The sequence below is a fragment of the Elephas maximus genome, chromosome 9 (genome assembly GCF_024166365.1).
Source record: "Elephas maximus indicus isolate mEleMax1 chromosome 9, mEleMax1 primary haplotype, whole genome shotgun sequence".
Lineage (NCBI taxonomy): Eukaryota > Metazoa > Chordata > Mammalia > Proboscidea > Elephantidae > Elephas > Elephas maximus.
This window is the reverse complement of record NC_064827.1, coordinates 2,954,742-2,972,926: the sequence shown is the minus strand read 5'-3', so window position 1 is coordinate 2,972,926 and position 18,185 is coordinate 2,954,742. Positions and strand designations below refer to the sequence as shown.

Genomic DNA, 18,185 nt, shown 5'->3' with positions numbered 1-18,185 from the left:
GGGGGCCTGCCCTGGGGGTTCAGGGGCCTGGCCTTGGTCGGGACAGCAGTCCTTCCTGCAGTTCACAGTCTCACCAGGTCAGAGACCCACCGGGCGGGACAACAGGGCTCCCCGGGGCAGTCCAGCCCCTACACTTAAACCCTTACAGTCGATTTGAGAGCAGAGAGGACCCAGCTGGAGGCTGAGAAAGTCAGGTCTTCGCCTCTGCTTTCCCCGCTTTTGGGAGGGGTACCAAGGACCCCTGTCTCCACCGAGGTGCTTGTGGGGACAAAGCGGTCTGAAACAGAGCGCCTGTTGACCCCTGGAAGAAGCAGACCAAAGGCAATGGGCTGGCGCCGCTTCTCCTTGTGGGGCCGGGGCTGAGTCCCAGCGCTTGCTCCCTGACCCCGTGTTGAATCAGGTCTCAGCCTGATTCCTGAAAGGCAAATGTTAGCTTAGCCCAGAGGCCCTCAGCGCCACGTCAGATGGGCTGAGACTCCGTACCGCCTCGGGCTCTGACAGCGTGGCAGCAAACAAACAGAAGAGCCACTCTCCTTCCTCCTTTCACAGCCTCGGGGTCACACCGGTCACCCCGGAGCCTTGCCACCTCGGGTGGGCGGGCCTCAGCAGCAGAAGCAGCCACTGCTGGGAGGACAGTTGCTGGGGGATGCTGAAGGACAAGGCAAGCGGGCCACCCCTCCTGCCCACTGGAAGGAGATGGGTGCCAGCAGAGCATACCTGGCCAGGTAGGTGTGCAGGTGAGTGGACAAGTCCTGGCTGGCCTCTACCTCACCTGCTCAGCCCCTGTTTTTGCCTCTGGAAAGTGAGGATACAAATTACAGTAGCCACCCCTTCCCTAAAATAATCCGTGGGAAGGCGTAGATGGTGCCCAGCCTGGTAGGGTGTGGGGACAAGGCAGAAGCAATTAGCAGAGCAGGGGAGAGACACCCAGCAGCTCGGCACTGTCACTTGGTGCCCCAGGGAATCACTTAAGTTCTCTGAGCTCATTCAGTGCAGATACAGTCATGCACCGCTTTACATCCATGAGAGGTTCTGTGAAATAGATGTATGATTTGGGTGTTATGCGAATACCACATTATATACTTAGCAAAGCTGTATGAGATACACACTGTTTCACTTCCATACCGATACCTCTCCTTTGCCTCTTGCTGCTGCTATCACCAGCACTGGCTTTGCTGCCTTTGGGAGCCGTGATGCACTTCATGGTAATCTTTTCGAAAGAAAATTAAACAGAGACAGAATGCTACAACCAGAGGAAGATTAGCCAGTAAGCACAGTATGCACCAGCTTGCATTGAGCAAGGTACACACGGGCTTAATTGTATTTACTTGCCAATCTGTGGTGAACAATTTCACATGGGCTTCACACTTCTTGGACATGTCCGGGGACAGGTGAGATTGTACATTGATGGGAATGCACAATTGCGACCATGTGTACCTTGCTTGTTGGGTGATTCGGCCCCAGCTACAACATTCAAGAGATTGGACGCTGCTGCCTACGAGTTGATGCACGCACTGTGTCTTACTTATCTAGCGCTGCTGTAACAGAAATGCGGCAAGTGAATGGTTTTAACAAATAGAAACGTATTCTCTCACAGTCTAGGAGGCTAGAAGTTTGAATTCAGGGCACCAGCTCCTTGGGAAGTCTTTTTCCTTCTGTCAGCTCTGGGGGAAGGTCCTTGTCATCAATCTTCCTCTGGTCTAGGAGCTTCTCAGTGCAGGAGCCCCAAGACCAAAAGACATGCTCCACTCCTGGCTCTTCTTGCTTGTTGGTAATGAGGTTCTTCTCCTCTCTGCTCGATTCTCTCCTTTATATCTCAAAAGAGATTGACTGAAGATATGACCTAATCCTGTAGATTGAGTCTTGTCTCCTTAACATAACTGTTCGTAATCCTGCCTCATTACCATCATAGAAGTTAGGATTTACAACACATGTGATAATCACATCAGATCACAGAATGGAAAACGACCACACAATAATGGGAATCATGGCCTAGACAAGTTGACACCCACTCTGGGGGGACACAATTCAATCCATAGCACGGTTTGATATGGTAAACTTTTTATTTGTAAGTAGGGGAAGTTCATGTTAAAATAACAATAGAGAGTACAGTACATACAGAACAGTAACAGCCGTTTACTATGACTATCAAGACTTATGTGTTATAGGTTATACGTGTATTGTACCATTATACACCTGGCAGCCCTATTGGTTTGTATACAAGTGTCATGAGATACACGTGTTACATGAGGGAAGCTGTTGCCTTCGCTGTGTATGGTTATGTCTGTGACGTTCTGTTCTCCAATCGGGATTTCTGAACTCTATTATAACCTTGGAAACCCTTGTGGCGTAGTGGTTAAGGGCTACGGCTGCTAACCAAGGAGTCTGCAGTTCGAATTCACTGGGCGCTCCTTGGAAACTCTATGGGGCAGTTCTACTCTGTTCTATAGGGTCGGTATGAGTTGAAATCGACTTGACGACAGCACTGGGTTTGGTTTTGGTTTGGGTTATTATAACCTTATGGGACTATGGACGTAGAAGTGGTCAGACATTGCTTGAACAGACATTAGGCACTGCGAGACTACATTCCTTCAACAATGGTGTTAGGATTGTGCAACCAAGTCAGGCACTGAGCTGGTAAAGCCACCTCCTTCCTGCCCCCTGGCCATGGGGCACATTGATTTCAGCCGTGGTTTAGAGGTTAACTGAGAATGCCAGGCCCTCTGGGCACAGAGGTTGCTGCTCCTTACTCTGAGAGTCAGGGGCTCAGAGGGACGGGAGACAGGGCCTTGGAGAAGGAATGGGACAGAAGGAAAGAGGGGGATGGGGTACATGTGAGGCAGTGGGAACCGTGGGTGCCAAAGACCTGAGCCAAAAACAGGGTTTCTCACCCAGGGTCAGGCACAGGAAGAGGAGGCTGAGAAAGGCGGTGGGGCAGGGGGGAAGGAATGGGAAGGGAGTTCCTGTGAACAAAGTGCAGAGGTGCGTGGCAGGAGGCCCAGGCCTCATTTTCCAACACCTTTGGGAGCCTGCAGGTGGGGAGGCCAATGGAGAGGTGCTGACAGCAATCTGGAGAGAAGGGGGTGGGATGGGGGTGGGCACAGATTGCAGGGACTAGCAAGGAGTCAGATGGGGCTATTTATGACCATCGTTAAGGACTGAGGAGTCGGTAGGAGGTGTAAACGGTGAATGCGCTCGGCTGCTAACCAAAAGGTTGGAGGTGCCTCAGAAGGAAGGCCTGGACGTCTGCTTCCGAAAGAGCAGCCACTGAAGCCCTGCGGAGCACCGCTCTACTGGGACACGCGTGGCGTCGCCATGAGTCGGGATCGGCTCCTTGGCAGGTATGTTTTTGGAGAGCACTGAGAGGAAGATGGGCCAGGACGGGAGGTAGGAATGACTTCGGGGCTTCTCAGGAGGGTGCTGAGTGGACGGTGGTGCCCTGGGAGAGTAGCAGGTTGGCAGAGACGAGGGGTTTGGGGGGGACCTGTTGAGTCTGGAAAGCCCGTTGGGGTATCTGTAAATTGGGAGGTGAAGTCCTCCTTCCGTTCCAGAGCTTTCGTGAGGAACGAATGAAATACTGTATGGGAATTCGCTTAGCAAACCGTAGGACTCTTTACAAGAGTTCGCTGTTAGGAGAACCTAACTTCTGACGGCAAACTGGTACCCGAAGAGCCAGATAGCCGTAACCAGGTAACCAGCGCACGCCCGGCCGCGCGGTGCGCATGCGCAGCCAGCCGCCGGCGTCCAACACCTTCCATTGTCACGGGAAGGCGGCGGGCTGGGCGCATGCGCACTGGCCCTCCGACCGTCCGCAGGCGTCCGGTTCTAACCGAACAATCGACGGAACGCGCCTGCGTCACGGCCCGCTCAGGTTGTCGGCTAGCCGAGTGCCAGCATCGCCAGTGCAGACCGATTCTTCTCTGGGTTCATGTCGGAAGAACCCTGCTTCTTCCCATACCCTGAAGAGAGAAAAAGCTACACGAAGGAGCCGGCGTAACCGGCGCGACGTTCTGGGGCGGTCCCAGGCCACTCGGCTGGGCAGGTGAACGAGGGGCGGGGCGGGGGCGGGGCGCAGGGACGGGGCGGCCGGGAACAGGACGGAGGGGTGGGCGGGAGCCGGGGCGGGGCAAGGCCGGGGCGGGACGGGACGGGGGGCGGGACGGGCGGGGCCTCCGGGGGCGGGGCAAGGCCGGGGCGGGGCTACAAGGTGGGGCGGGGCGTCGGGGCGGGGCGGGGCGGGGGCACGGCGGCCGGGGGAGGGACCACGACAGGGACGAAGTGAAGCGCGGGGCGACGGCCATTGGAGGGGGCACGAAGGCGGGGAAGGAAAAAGGGTGTGAGGCGAGGCGGCGATGGGCGGGTCAGGACAAGGCTGAGGGGCGGGGCGGCAGGAGGACGGCGAGGCACGAAGGCGCAGGGCGGGGCGAGGGCAGGGGACGTGGCAAGAAGGAGGGGAAGGGGCGGGGGAGCGCGAAGGCGGGGTCGGGATGAGGGCGGGGGCGGGGAGGGGCAGGGTCGTGGGCGGGGGAGGGGCCGTGGGCGGGGCGTCGCGAAGGAGGGACCCGACCGGGTTGTGGGCGGGGCCCGAACGAACGGTGGGCGGGGCCCGAGTTGGCGGTGGGCGGGGCCCAGACGAGCGGTGGGCGGGGCCAGGGCGGTGCGTGCTGACGCGGCGGTCGGACACGTCGGCGGCGCGGCGACCGGAGCCGGATGTACGAAGATGGCTGCTGAGGCCGCCGTCACTGCGCTAGCGGCAACCGCCCGGTAGGTTTCGTCCCGCGGCTCCTGAGGGGCTGGTCGGCGTCGGGGTTGCTGCGGGGCGGCCGAGAGGCGGACGGCGGCCTCGGCCGGCCTCCGGCGCAGCGATGAGCAAGCGAGCGCGGGCGGAGGAGGGGAGGCCCGCGGCCGGAGCGAGGCTGCCGAGGGGCCGGAGGGCCGGAGGGCCGGAGGGCCGGAGGGGCGGAGGGTCGGCGCTGAGCTCCGGCGGCGCCGGTCTCCGGGGAGGGCGCCTGCCGAGTGCCAGCGGGGCGGCCCGGGGAGGCTGCCTGCGGCGCGGCGCCATGGTCGGCGCGGACCCTTCGGGCCTGGCGGCAGCCCCCGACCCCGGTCCCCGGCCCCGTGAGCCCCCCGGCCCCGTGAGCCCCCCGCCGGCTCAGGACACGGGCTGGGAGCCGTGCCCAGTTCAGGAGAGATGTACCCAGCCTCTCGGCCACCGCTCCTTTGTTGACTTAGAGACTCAGCGTCACAGGTCGACGTGGACCTAAAATACAGGACCTGATCCTTGGCGAGTGTTTGTCAGGAAGCTTGGCTGTGTTGACAGTGCTTAGCGATGGTGGCCTTTCTGTAGAGTTGGGTTAGGGGGGCTGGAGAATAAGCCAGACGTCTCAGAAGAAGCCTACAACTTTTTAAAAAGTGGAAGCATTTAGGAAATTTACTTAACTACTACTGCGTCCTTTGCTTTGAAGGTCCAGAAGATGTTTGTTTGTCCTCGTTGGTTGATTTTTACTTAGTGGTGCTGAACCAAGAAGCAGCTTTGTTGATGGTATGATTTCAAGACAAGGTGACCAAGATGTTGCAAGAGGTGGACGGGCCTATGTTTCCAATCAGGGATTAGAGATTAGAGGAATGTGTAGATCGTCTTGCCCTTTTTGTGATGACAGTATTGCAGCAGAGCTTTTCCACACGTCAGAGCCAGTCTGAAATCAGTGTTTGCTGCTTCAGTTACAGGCACTTTAAATGGCTCGTAGACTGGGCCTGGTGTGCGCACTAAGATTTTGTTCTAAGTGTGTATGGTATAGGTGTTAGCCAGGGAGGTAGTTCTCACCCCCGGAGGAGCGCCAAGAAGCCACGGAAATCCCAGACAGTTGTGGCCGGAGCTTCAGCATCGTGCGTCTCCCCGAGGTGGTGTCTGCTTCAGTCATTGTTTGGTTTTTGAATTAGGCCCTTCTGTAAGGTTCTGGGGCCTGGTTTCTTGCAAAAATAAGGCAAAGGTGACTCGTTTACCCTGGTAGCGGCAACTACTGCCATTCTAGAAACTCTGCAGAAAGTTTTCTTTAAATTGTGTGCAAATTTTGATACGATTCCTATTTGTATAAACTTACTTTCGTGGGTGTCGGTGTCCTGTTGGACCGTTGTCGTTTTTAGCAGTACTTAGATTTTTTTTTTTAAACCTGTAGATGTATTTGATCAGGATTCTGAATTTAGAAAAGTTGGCGCTTACAGTGTCTTTTTATTTGCATACATATCCAGTGTCCACTAATCAGCCAGGGCGTCACTCTAGCAGTCACCGGGAGGGAGATCGTAGGCTGAGGGTGGACCGACTGGTGGCTGTTGGTGCTTCTGTTGATTTACATTACAGCTCGATGCTAGCGGCCCTGGGGAGAGGGGTGTGCGTGTGTGTTTTAAATATCTCAATTCAGTAGCCAGAAAGATAGTGAAGACGGAGCATGCTTAAATATTTCAGGTAGATATGAGGCCGCTTAATTGAAGAGCTTGGGTTATCAATAATGCACCTTCCAGGAGATCAGCGGGTCTCGTCGAACAGTCTGCCTTTTCAGGTTAGAAGACTTGAGGCCGCAAAACGACTTACCCTGCAAAGTTCCTGGTAGTGAGATAGGGTAGGTGGTTGTATTGTTTTTCTGCTAATGAATGGAGAAAAAAAATCAAAAGAAAATATGAGATCGTTCCAATGAAAATCGGCGTATTGTTAAATGGTTTGCAGTTGGGAGCTTAAATTTGTATTTAAGTGATACTGTTTGCTTATAAAATGGCCCTTGGTCCATTAGAGTTGAGAAAGTAATTTTAAGGAAGTTTCTGCAAGTGGATCGTTCAAGTATGAAACTGAAATTTTGATTCTCTTTAGATTTCCCTGTTAAGCAACAGTAGAGATTAGGGCATCCCAGAATCCAGTGGGAGTGGAACCTTACAGACTTGGCCCATAAGGTACCTTAGGAAAGTCAGCCACTGTCTCCTTCTATAGATGAAGAGAGATGATGTGCTGAGTCATTCAGCTTGACCCCAGACTTGCTGTCTTGCTGTCACAGTGACACCTGATGAAGGTGTCCTCTAGGCCTGTACACTATTTCCATGCAGAAAGCTGCTTAGAGTGCTTGAGGGTTTTCTGTGAAACTTTGCAAGGAGGAAGGCCACGTCCTGGAATACACCCCCATGTCCTGGGATACACCCCCACGTCCTGGGATACACCCCCACGTCCTGGGATACACCCCCACGTCCTGGGATACACCCCCACGTCCTGGGATACACCCCCACGTCCTGGGATACACCTTAAGGTGCCTCTGTGTCTCAGGTAGCAGTGTTTCTGGGGGGGATGTGGAAGGATGCAGTCCTTGCCCATCAGTGGAGGCGTTGCCGGATCCAGTTGTGGCGCTGCAGCTGGCTTGAGGGGATGGAGCAGAGTGCCCAGCAGTGGATGCTGGGAAAATGCCCGGCCTCTCCTACTTTCAGGCCATATAAAACCGAGCTGTAGACTGTCTTTGCTTTAAAATGACAGCGTAGAACCGAGGGAGATTTCTGATGCTGTCCTTGATGCAGTCATCACGTTCGAGTGGATTTCAAGGTACTGTCAGTCGGAAGGGTCCCATGCTGGCAGAGGACAGAAGTAAATGAACAAACGTAGTCACAGGACAGGCTTCCAGGGTGGGACAGGGAACCTGCATTTCTGTACAGCTTTACTTAAAATACCTTCCTAAATGTCTTCTTTACTTGTCTTCTGACTGTCAGAAAGATTTCCAATGACAAAACGTACTTCTGCTACAACCGTGGATTAAACTCTGAGTCCGTCCACCCGCTTCCACCTTTGGGGCTGACTTCTCTTGGATTGGCTAAACTTGATTTATTTGTCTTCAAGTGGTGCTGGGGGAGCAAGGACTGATGGATGGAAAAGGACTTTCTAAAGGTACAGTTCTTGGACTTTTGCTTTAAAAGTACAGGCCAAAAAGCAAAGAAGTTTCCTGAAAGAACTGAACGCTTCAAAGGCCAGCATAGCAGAGCCGGGGGTTTTGCGGACTGTGGTTTCAGGGGACATCTAAGTCAACTGGCATAATAAAATCTATTAAGAAAACATCCTGCATCCTACTTTGGAGAGTGGTGTCTGGGGTCTTAAATGCTAGCAGGCGGCCATCTGAGATGTATCAATTGGTCTCAACCCACCTGGAACAAAGGAAAATGAAGAACACCAAAGACACAAGGTAACTATGAGCCCAAGAGACGGAAAGGGCCACATAAACCAGAGACCACATCAGCCTGAGACCAGAAGAACTAGATGGTGCCCGGCTACAACCAGTGACTCCCCTGACAGGAAACACAACAGAGAACTGCTGAGGGAGCAGGAGAGCTGTGGGATGCAGACCTCGAATTCTCATAAAAAGACCAGACTTAATGGTCTGAGTGAGACTAGAAGGACCCTGAAGGTCATGGTCCCCAGACCTTCTTTTAGCCCAAGACAGGAACCATTCCCAAAGCCAACTCTTCAGACAGGGATTGTACTGGACTATGGGGTAGAAAATGATACTGGTAAGGAGTGAGCTTCTTGGATCAAGTGGACACATGAGACCATGTGGGGTCTCCTGTCTGGAGGGGAGATGAGAGGGTAGAGGGAGTCAGAAGCTGGCCGAATGGACACAAAAATAGAGAGGGGAGAGAAGGAGTGTGCTGTCTCATTAGGGGGAGAGCAACTGTGGGAGTTATATAGCAAGGTGTATATAAGTTTTTCTATGACAGACTAACATCATTTGTAAACTTTCACTTAAAGCACAATAAAAATTTTTTTTAAAAAAGTGCAACTTAGCTGTTCAGGACTGTGCTTGTATTTTATTAAAAAAAACAATGACAGGAAAAACCCCACTGTCATGAGGATTTTTGCCCCTTTGCTTTCTGTTAGGGGCTGTTGTCACACTCTGCCTTTTGTGGAAATTTTGAATCAACATTTTAGTCAGTTTTAAAGCTATCGTGATTTTACTTCGGATTTTCATTCCCAGCGTAGCTGTTGCTCCAGCAGTTGTTACCTCAAGTGGTCAGAGGCAGCCTCATTTTGCTCGTGGCGTTTCCAAACCTTAAACCGGTCACAGAGCAAAAAACGAGACCTCTTCCATGGTGGATAAAAGGCATTTGAGATGAATCCATTTCACACGCTTGTGCTGCGGCTTTGATTACTCCATGCTTTGTAAGGCTCTTTCATTAAAGGATTTGGAAGAGGGAATTTTAAGCTTTTGTTATCCCCTTGAGATTTAAAGTTAACCTGTGTGAGAAGTGTGTTAATGCAATTTCTCTGTCGTAGGAGAAGAGTTGGCTGTTCCTGGATCTGGTGATAATTTATGGAAAATGGGCAGGAACTGTGCACCCTGGTGGGGTGTGTTAGGCTGGTACTCAGATTTGGTGAGGGTGTTCCAAAGGTGATGGGCATCCCGTGTGGGTGTTGAGCTGGTTACGTAACTTTCCAGAGGGGGGCAGGGATCGTTCGAGGTCGCCCAACTGGCTCATGGCACCCCTCCTTACCCCTCGCCCAGTGCCCGCAGGCAGCCCCAGGACAAGGCACTGTGTGGGAGCTGGAGTGGCTCCATGGACGGCTTGGTTCCTCAGTACTTAAATGACTCGAAATCATTTTCCATCTTTCTTTTTCTTCTTAGTTTCCTGCTTGCAGCTAGAACTTTGAACTTGTGGGTTTTATGCTAATTTGTTCTTTTCCCTTTTTTTTTTTCAGGTCAGATTAAAGAAAAGCTATATTCTGCTTCTTTCTGTAAGCAGCATCTACTTTTTGAGGAACTAAATCATGCAGCCGCCACCTCAGGCAGCCCCATCAGGACTGATTGGGCCACCTCCGGTGGGAAATTCTCGAAGCGTGTTTTGGTCGAACAGCTCGTATAGAAGACGAGTGTCCAGCAATGTGCCGACTGCTCCTCTGACATGCCCATTGCAGCCGGTGACGGACCCTTTTGCTTTTAGTAGGCAGTTGGCCCAGGACACATCCCTGGACACTTTGTCCAGAAGCAGCCTCCCTGTCATGCCAGGCCCAGCTCCCCCGGCGTTTTCTCAGCACCCTGCTCTGCCAACACCTCACCCAAGTGCCGGGGACCCTCCACAAGGACCATGCGAGCCTGTGCCGGGCCCTTTCCTGCAGCCTGGAGTGGAAACCAGCCTGTTCTCCAGCGCATTGGCCCCTCTAGCACCGCCTGGGCCCGAGGCAAACAAGAGTGCAGAGATGGGGCCCAGCTCAGCACCTGACGTTCCGACCCCACCGAATCCTCCTCAGTACATTCCAGGAGTGGGTCCTGACAGTCTTCGTGGGGCAGCACCAGGGCCCACCAGACCCCTCAGCAGGCAGAGCCCTCGTGACAGTGCAGGGCTGCCAGCAACGGCGTCCTCCTTCTTTCCTCAGCTGCCTCTACAAACGCCGGATCCCTGGACGCCAGTCCAGGGGAGTCCACGGCCCTCAGGCCAGCACTATTCGCCCTCCCCACAGGGACCGGGCCACGGTGCAGCGCCTCGGGCTTCCGGCCTTCCTCATTGTCCCCCGCAGCCCAGCATGCACCAGAGTCCTGGCCGTGAGCAGCAACACAACCCTCTCGCTCCTGTATCAGGACCCTTGGCTGGGGATGAGAGGAATGAGACGGCCTATCTGCAAAGTGGAAACCACTCCACGAGTCACTTTGATCCTGAGAACACGTTCAGGCAGAACCCCAGAGCAGGTCTGGCTTGGGTGAGCCAGGAGTTTAGGCAGAATCAGGGAGGTGGTAGAGAGCTTGGGCCAGACCCTGCTCTTGCTAGCCTCCTTGCTCAGGGAAATGGTTCCGACCACCACCCGCACTGCCCCCCGGGGGTGGCAGCTGGCCGGACCCTGCCGGATCCTGGCTCAGCAGCACTCTCCATGTTCTTCCAAGGTGGGGAGACGGAGAACGAGGAGAACGTTTCAGCGGAGAAAGCAGGCTGTGAGGGGCCATCTGCTTTTGATGGCTTCTGCACTAACCCCGGCCTTGGCCATCCCCCTCCTACACACGCAGGCACAGGCGGTCCTTACCAGGCCTTCCTCCAGGGCCCTCGCAGCGAGACCACACAGCCAGGAGGGGACTCCCAGCCCTATTTTTCTCAATCTGCAGGCAGCCAGCATGAACAGCCAGCTGGTGGAAACGCGGCTGTCGACATGTGGGGTGAAACAGCTGGCAGAGGGCAGCACAGTGCCCCTGGCCCACAGTGTGAGAGCGTAGAGAACCAAGAAGTTCTGCCCAGTGAGCCCCTGGGATTGAACCCTTCCTCCCTGAGTGACCCGTTCTGCTATGGAGCCTTTCCCGGGCCGTCTACGCTCAAGAATGGTGTCGTGAGCCATGCAGGAGGTGGGGGGCCGAATCTAGAGGCCCCAGATGCGCCTGCACGACCTGACAGCGTGTCATCTGGCTATGGCGGCAAAGATCACCGGGCCCTCCCGAGTTCAGCTAGACCCCAGGAGTTAGTGGGCACCTTTATTCAGCAAGAAGTTGGAAAGCTTGATGAAGATGCTTCAGGCAGTTTCTTTAAACAAATTGATTCTTCTCCTGTGGGAGGTGAGACAGAGGAGACCCCCGTGAGCCAGAATTACCACCACAGTCTCTCTCAGCCCTCCACTCCAAGCCCCCCGAAGCCCACAGGGATATTTCAGACAAGTGCAAACAGTTCTTTCGAGCCAGTGAAATCCCACTTCGTTGGGGTGAAGCCATTTGAGGCAGACCACGCCAATGTGGTGGGTGAAGTGAGGGGCAGCCGTGTCCGCCAGAAGAAGCGGAGACCAGCAACAGCCCTGCCTGATGCCTCCCCTGGCAACCTGGAGCAACCGCCTGACAACAGGGAGACCCTCTTCACACCCCCAGCCTGTCTACTGCCCCTCGGCACCGCTGTGGAACCCGGCCACATGCTTCCACATGCTGGTGGACTGCTGTCAGAAACCGGGCTCCCGACTCCTGAGAGAAGGCCCTCGACCAGGGCTCAGGGGGCAGTGAAGTGCGAGAGCCCAGCTACCACCTTGTGGGCACAAAACGAGCTTCCAGATTTTGGGGGCAATGTCCTTCTGGCCCCAGCTGCCCCTGTACTCTGTGTCCCTACAAAGCCTCAGGCCTCAGAGGTGATCCAGCCTCCTGATGAGGGTACCTGTGGGCAGCAGCCACACAAGCGGCTCTCCGTGTCCCCGCTTCAGAACCGCGATGGCATTGGTGCTTCTGAAAACCTCGAGAACCCTCCCAAGATGGGCGAGGAGGAGGCCTTCCAACCTCAGGCAAGTTCCAGTTACACCAGTCTGCTCTCCTCACCGCCCACTGAGTCTCTGCACGGCCAGCCGGTCTTGGTCCCCCAGCCTGATCAGACCTATAACTTGGCTCAGCCTATTAATTTTTCTGTGTCCTCGTCAAATCATAATGAGAAGAATCCACCCGAGAGAGACCCTTTGTTGGGGGATAGGCCTACAATGGGCAGCTGGGCTCTTCCTGGTGAATCCGGAGAAAGCACTTCCTTGTTTGGGATTACACCCAGTGCACTGGTCAGTCCACCTCTGCCCAGCAGTCTTGCCCAAGGTAGTTTTCCACAAGGTTCTGGTCCTGAAATGCTTGCGAATCAGCCTGCCACTTTGCTGGCCCAGCCATCGTCTCATCCAGCTCCAGTGAGCGTGGCTTCAGAAAGGCAGAAGAACCATGCTGCAGAGACGGTGCCTCCTGCATTTGCTAACAGCCCTGGTGGGAGTGTGGGGGTGCTGCTGGTGCCGCCCGTGAGCAGCAGTCTGGCACCTGACCACTCTGACAGCCGGGATGAAACTTCTGGAGCCCTAAACTTTACATTAAACAGGACTTTGGGAAATCCTCTAGGAATGTGTGGTCCATCCCATTCTGACCACCCAGGTGCTGCTCAGCAGACCCTCGCTGGTCAGCCTAGACAACCTGGGCTTGGAGCGCATAACCCAGACCATTTCTACCAACATGTGACGAAAACAGCCCAGGGCCAAAGTGGCCCGGAGAGAGCCCAGCCAGAGTCAGGGCCTCCAGAGCAACTAACTCTTGCTTCTCAAGTGCCCAGAGCAGCATTGCCAGAACGTTCCAGCCCAGGAAGCCCACCTGTACCAGGCCAGGCCTACAACTCCACCCAGCCACCAGCAAGTCCGGCTCTTGCTGACACTCGTCAGCAGGTGCTGCCTTGGCCTACTCGGTCTTCCAGCGCGTCCATTACCTCAGCCGGCTCGAGCCAGGCAGCCGGGCGGTCAGAGCCGCAATGGCCACCCCCACCGCCCCCGGACTTGCCATCCTGCTATTATTATGGGTCCTTCTATGACGTGTACCCGCCTCAGTATCCCTTGCCGTACCCTCCGGAGCCTGGGACAGCACCTCTCTATTACCAGGTAAAGTAGAGCCTCCGTGTCTTCTAACCCACATTTCTCTCCTTCCTCTCAACAGTGGGTTTCTTTCTTGCGTGTGCTCTTTGGTAGTAGTGTGTCTGGCTAATTCGGAAGTAGCCCGTGGTCCTCCCAGCCTGTTTTCTCCAAACACCGTTTCCATGCAGTGCTTCATGAAAGCCATGCTCCCAGGTCCTGGGTGTGCCTCACTGAGCACAGGCCAACCTTGGAGGTTCACCACGTGTACTGGCACTGGGGATCATGAACACCACCGTTTAATTTCTGTTGAACCCAGTATTCTGGCTTATATGACAAAAAGAACACCTTGTTGCTTGTGACCCCTGCGGGCCCTCTGTAGAACCAGGGTTCTGTGTGGCACACCTTGGCAAACTGACACGGCCCTTTGAAGCTTTCATGTGTTTGGACATCAACAACCAATGCAGAAGCAACAGGAATAACTGGACTCTTAAATCCCTTCTTCAGAATAAAAACACTTAGGGAGAAAAGTTATGTTTGAAGTGGCATCCAAATGAAGCCGGTAAGAGAAATGAAATTCTACAAGCTTCTCCCGATGACAGAGGGGTAGAAGCCGTCAGTGCTCTCCGTGTGTTGACGTGATCTCCGGAGTGCTGTTGAAGCTACGTTCTCCTTAGTCCTACAGTCTTGAAAACGTTGGTCGTTCTCAGCCTCGTATCTCCTCTGGTCCCCGGTCCAGAGTCGCCTACAGTAGGACTATGTGAGTCGAAGGCTGAAAACCACTATCTGACTGTGTCCAGAGCCCAGTGGTGTTGAACTCACACAACTAGCTAAATGCAATAAGAAGCAGCAGGCCATACCAGAAAGTACCGGAAGGCATTGCCGTCCAAGAGGCCTGGGAAGCAGGGCCACTGAGGGCTGGGCTGTGAGGCCGGCTGCCCTGGTGATAGAGGACTGCTTGTGAGCACCTTAGCTTGTGTGTGCCATCAGTTACACGTCTAGCAACTGAGACCCTTGAGTTCTAAATTCTGAAAGGAGCCTCTGTGGGTTTTGTTTCCCTACTGGGTAATGACTACCACAAGCACAGGACGGGGATGCTGAGCGGGGAGAGCCCCTCACCCCCGTGTGCCCTCACACCCCCTCGCTCCCAGCTAGCAGCCGTGAGTTTGAGACACTTGGTTCTGCCTTGTCTCTTGGTCACTGGGGTCCCCAGTAGTAGTCAGGGATAAGTGCATGTGTACGTGATTTCAAGGCCAGGTAATGGCAGAGGCAGCCTCAGATGGCCCCCTGCGGTTCAGCCATACCCAGAGGGAGTCGAGGTGGCTGGTGAGCGTAGAGGGGATGAACAGGCAGCGTGCAGTGGAACGGAACCCCGGTCCGGTCAGTGACAGGGCCTCTGGCTCCCGAGGTGGGACGTGCCAGGCCCTGTGTCCATAGGTGGGGGGCAGGGGGTGGGGGGACCTGCACGTTTGAGAGACAGGAAGAAGCTGAGCCATCCCCTGTGAAGTCGCAGGGCCTGGGTGTCGTCCGCTGTCCCGCTGGAGGGCAAGGTAGGGGGGGTGTCCTGAGCCGAGTGGCAGGAATCCCAGAGCCCCCCCGCTGCCTGCCAGTCTGTAGGGCGCTTACTCCATTTGGTGTTTTAGTGAAGGAGCCTGTCAGGCTGGCTTTGGGGAGGGGGCCTCTGATGATCAGAATTAGAGCAGCCTCCCAGGGTGCTGTGTATATGGAACCTGACACCCTCAAACCTTCCTCCCGTAGGACATGTATGGCCTGTACCGGCCCTACGATGGCGCCATGTCTGCCTATGCTGAGAACTACCGCTGCCCTGAACCTGAGCGGCCCAGCTCACGGGCAAGTCACTGCTCCGACCGGCCGGCACCCAGGTTGGTGCTGCACACCTCGCGGGTCTCTCTCCCTGTCAGATTGCGTGTGTGTTGCCGGGTGGAAGGAAACGCTGTCTTTGTAAAGTACAGGTAGTCTCCAACTTACAGCAGGGTTCTGTTCCTATGACTCCTTCATTTAAGTCGCTTCTGACAGAAGTCAGATACCTCTTTTTTTTTTTTTTTTTTTTTTACAGTTTTCATTACTATTGCCGTTTATGTTATTCGCTTTATAAATTCTATCTATGTTTTTGGGGGTTGGAAACGTTGCATGTAAGCTTACAGATACATTTCAATACACACATACTTACATACGTAAAAAAACACACCAATCACAAAAATTTACCCTGATGATGAAGAGTTGGACGAAGCTGGTGTCTTGTCAGTTGTGGTAATAACTCTACTTGTGGAAGGTTCTGGATCATTTGGATTATCCCCGGGAATGGGAATGGTGTTTCTCGTCAGGAAAATTAGTCAGTGTTGTCTGTATGGCCCTTTTCTTTTTTCTTCACATATTTTGTGGTGACGTCTCACTGCTTCCCAAGTCTGCTCTTGACTTTAGCAAACAGATCAGCCTTTGGGTCCATGTTTTCAAGTAAGTGAAGCCCATGATTTAGTTTAGGAAAAACTCCAGCTAATCTTCTGACTATAAACTCTTTGGACAGCTTCTCTCCTCCTCTTCCTCACTATTTCTTTTTTCTGCAGCAAGCCTTTCCTCTTCTAAATCCATGAAGTTCTGGTCTGTCAGTTCCCCTTCTTATTGATGTCTGAGCAGTTTCACACTGATGATATTAAGCTCTAAATTCAGCCTTCTTGCCACGTGGACGATTTTTCCACCCATCTCTTCCATCATATTATGCTGATCTAGTGCTGGGAACGTGTGACCGTAACTCAGCAATTCTTTCCATATCCCCTGAATGGATTTTCCCCGTAAGTTTCTCCCAGGAAGATGGAATGTTCTAGAAATACTGATGGTTGTAAGCGCGTGTTTTAGTCATCTAGTGCTGCCATAACAGAAATACCACAAGTGGATGGCTTTAACAAAGAGAAATTTATTCTCTCATAGTCTAGTAGGTTACAAGTCCTAATTCAGGGTGTCTGTCAGCTGTGGAGGAAGGTCCTTGTCCTCAATCTTCCCCTGGTCAAGGAGCTTCTCCTGCGCAGGGACTCCAGGTCTAAAGGACACACTCTGCTCCTGGTGCTGCTTTCTTGGTGGTATGAGGTCCCTGACTCTCTGCTTGCTTCCCTTTCCTTTTATCTCTTAAGAGATAAGAGGTGGTGCAGGCCACACCCCAGGGAAACTCCCTTTACCTTGGATCAGGGAGGTGACCTGAGTAAGGGTCGTATTACAATCCCACCCTAATCCTCTCAACATAAAATTAGAATCACAAAATGGAGGGCAACCACACAATACTGGGAAACACGGCCTAACCAAATTTTGATACACACATTTTTGGGGGGACATAATTCAATCCATGACATTCCACCCCTTGGCCCTCCAAAAATCACATCCTTGTAACATGTAAAACATATTCACCCCATCATATAAAAGCAAAAGTCTTAACTCCAAGTCCAAAATCCAAAAATTCCTCTTCTAGAATACGAGTTATCTGCTTCTAAGGGTAGAGTGGCGGAACAGGCACAAGCTAGACATATCCATTACAAATGGGAGAAACTGGGAGGGAAAGAAGGCATAACAGGCACCAAACAAGTCAGCAAAGCGCATAACATTAGCCCTCAAAGCTTTGAAAATAATCCTTTTTTGTCTGAGACCATTTACACGATAGCTCTGCCCTCCAGACTCTAGGTATTGGCCACACTCTCTGGATTGAGCCGAGGCCCCGCGGCCCTGGGCTTCAGCTCCGCCTTCCAGACCCACTGGAGTGGCAACCCTGCTCCCTCGGCTTTAGGTGCACCATTCTCCTCATTCATCTGAGTGGTGACTCCACCCTTAGAAGCACCAGAGGTCATGGCTCCACCCTTTGAGACCCCAGAGCTCAAGGCCATACCTTTCTAGACTGAGGCAGCTCGGCTTCTTGTGTCTTTAGCTTCTGCTTCCTGGTTTCTTGGCCTCTCGGCTTCTCGGGCCTCATGCCTGCATCTGCCCTGCTGGGGCACGTGTTCCAAAGCTCTGTAGCTCCACCAAGAAGTGCCCAGAGGCCTGCCGCTCGACCGGGAAACCTCCTGCACACGGCCACTCAGCTCTCTCGCTCCGTGGGTCAGCTCCAGCGCCGTTCTGCGCTGGTCTCCTGGTTCACTGCTGCTGCTGGCCATCTGTCACTGGTGCTCTTCTATCCATTCACAGTTTCAAAACCGCTTCCACATTTTAGGCATCTGTTAGAGCACCACCCCACTTTCTCGGTACCAAGTACTGTCTTAGTCACCTAGCACTGTTGTAACAGAAATACTGCAAGTGGATGGCTTTCACAAAGAGAAATTTATTCTCTCACAGTCTAGTAGGTTACAAGTCCAAATTCAGGGCGTCAGCTCTGGGGGAATGCTTTCTCTCTCCCTCAGCTCTGGAGGAAGGTCCTTGTCCTCAATCTTCCCCTGGTCAATGAGCTTTTCAGGCACAGGGACCCTGTGTCCAAAGGGTATGCTCTGCTCCTGGTGCTGCTTTCTTGGTGGTGTGAGGTGCCTACTTGCTCCCCTTTCCTTTTATCTCTTCAGAGATAAAAGGTGGTGCAGGCCACACCACAGGGAGACTCCCTTTACCTTGGATCAGGGAGGAGACCTGAGTAAGGGTGGTGTTACAATCCAACATAAAATTGGAATCACAGAATGGACGACAACCGCACAATATTGGGAAGCATGGCCTAACCAAGTTGATACACACATTTTTGGGGGGACATAATTCAATCCATGACAGTGCGGCTCGTCGTAAGTCAAATATGTCCTAAGTCAGGGACTACCTGTGGTAGTCAAGCCTTTTTTGCCGTCTGTTCGTGTGTTGTTAACACCCGGCCCTC

General features: G+C 53.6%; 1 protein-coding gene across 6 annotated transcripts in view; it reads left to right on the top strand.

Moving 5' to 3' along the window:
• Window positions 1–3,827: 3,827 nt before the first annotated feature.
• The window catches only part of SEC16A (SEC16 homolog A, endoplasmic reticulum export factor), a 41,109-nt gene continuing 26,751 nt past the window's right edge, over window positions 3,828–18,185 (top strand). For 5 of the 6 annotated variants that reach the window (XM_049895786.1, XM_049895788.1, XM_049895787.1 and 2 more), the window contains exons 1-3: window positions 4,666–4,764; window positions 9,719–13,366; window positions 15,095–15,219. In XM_049895786.1, the coding sequence (XP_049751743.1) occupies window positions 9,788–13,366; window positions 15,095–15,219 (3,704 nt within the window). In that variant the 5' untranslated portion in view covers window positions 4,666–4,764; window positions 9,719–9,787. Of the gene's footprint in view, window positions 4,043–4,665; window positions 4,765–9,718; window positions 13,367–15,094; window positions 15,220–18,185 lie in introns of those variants that run through there. The other variant, XM_049895784.1, reaches the window with a different exon arrangement.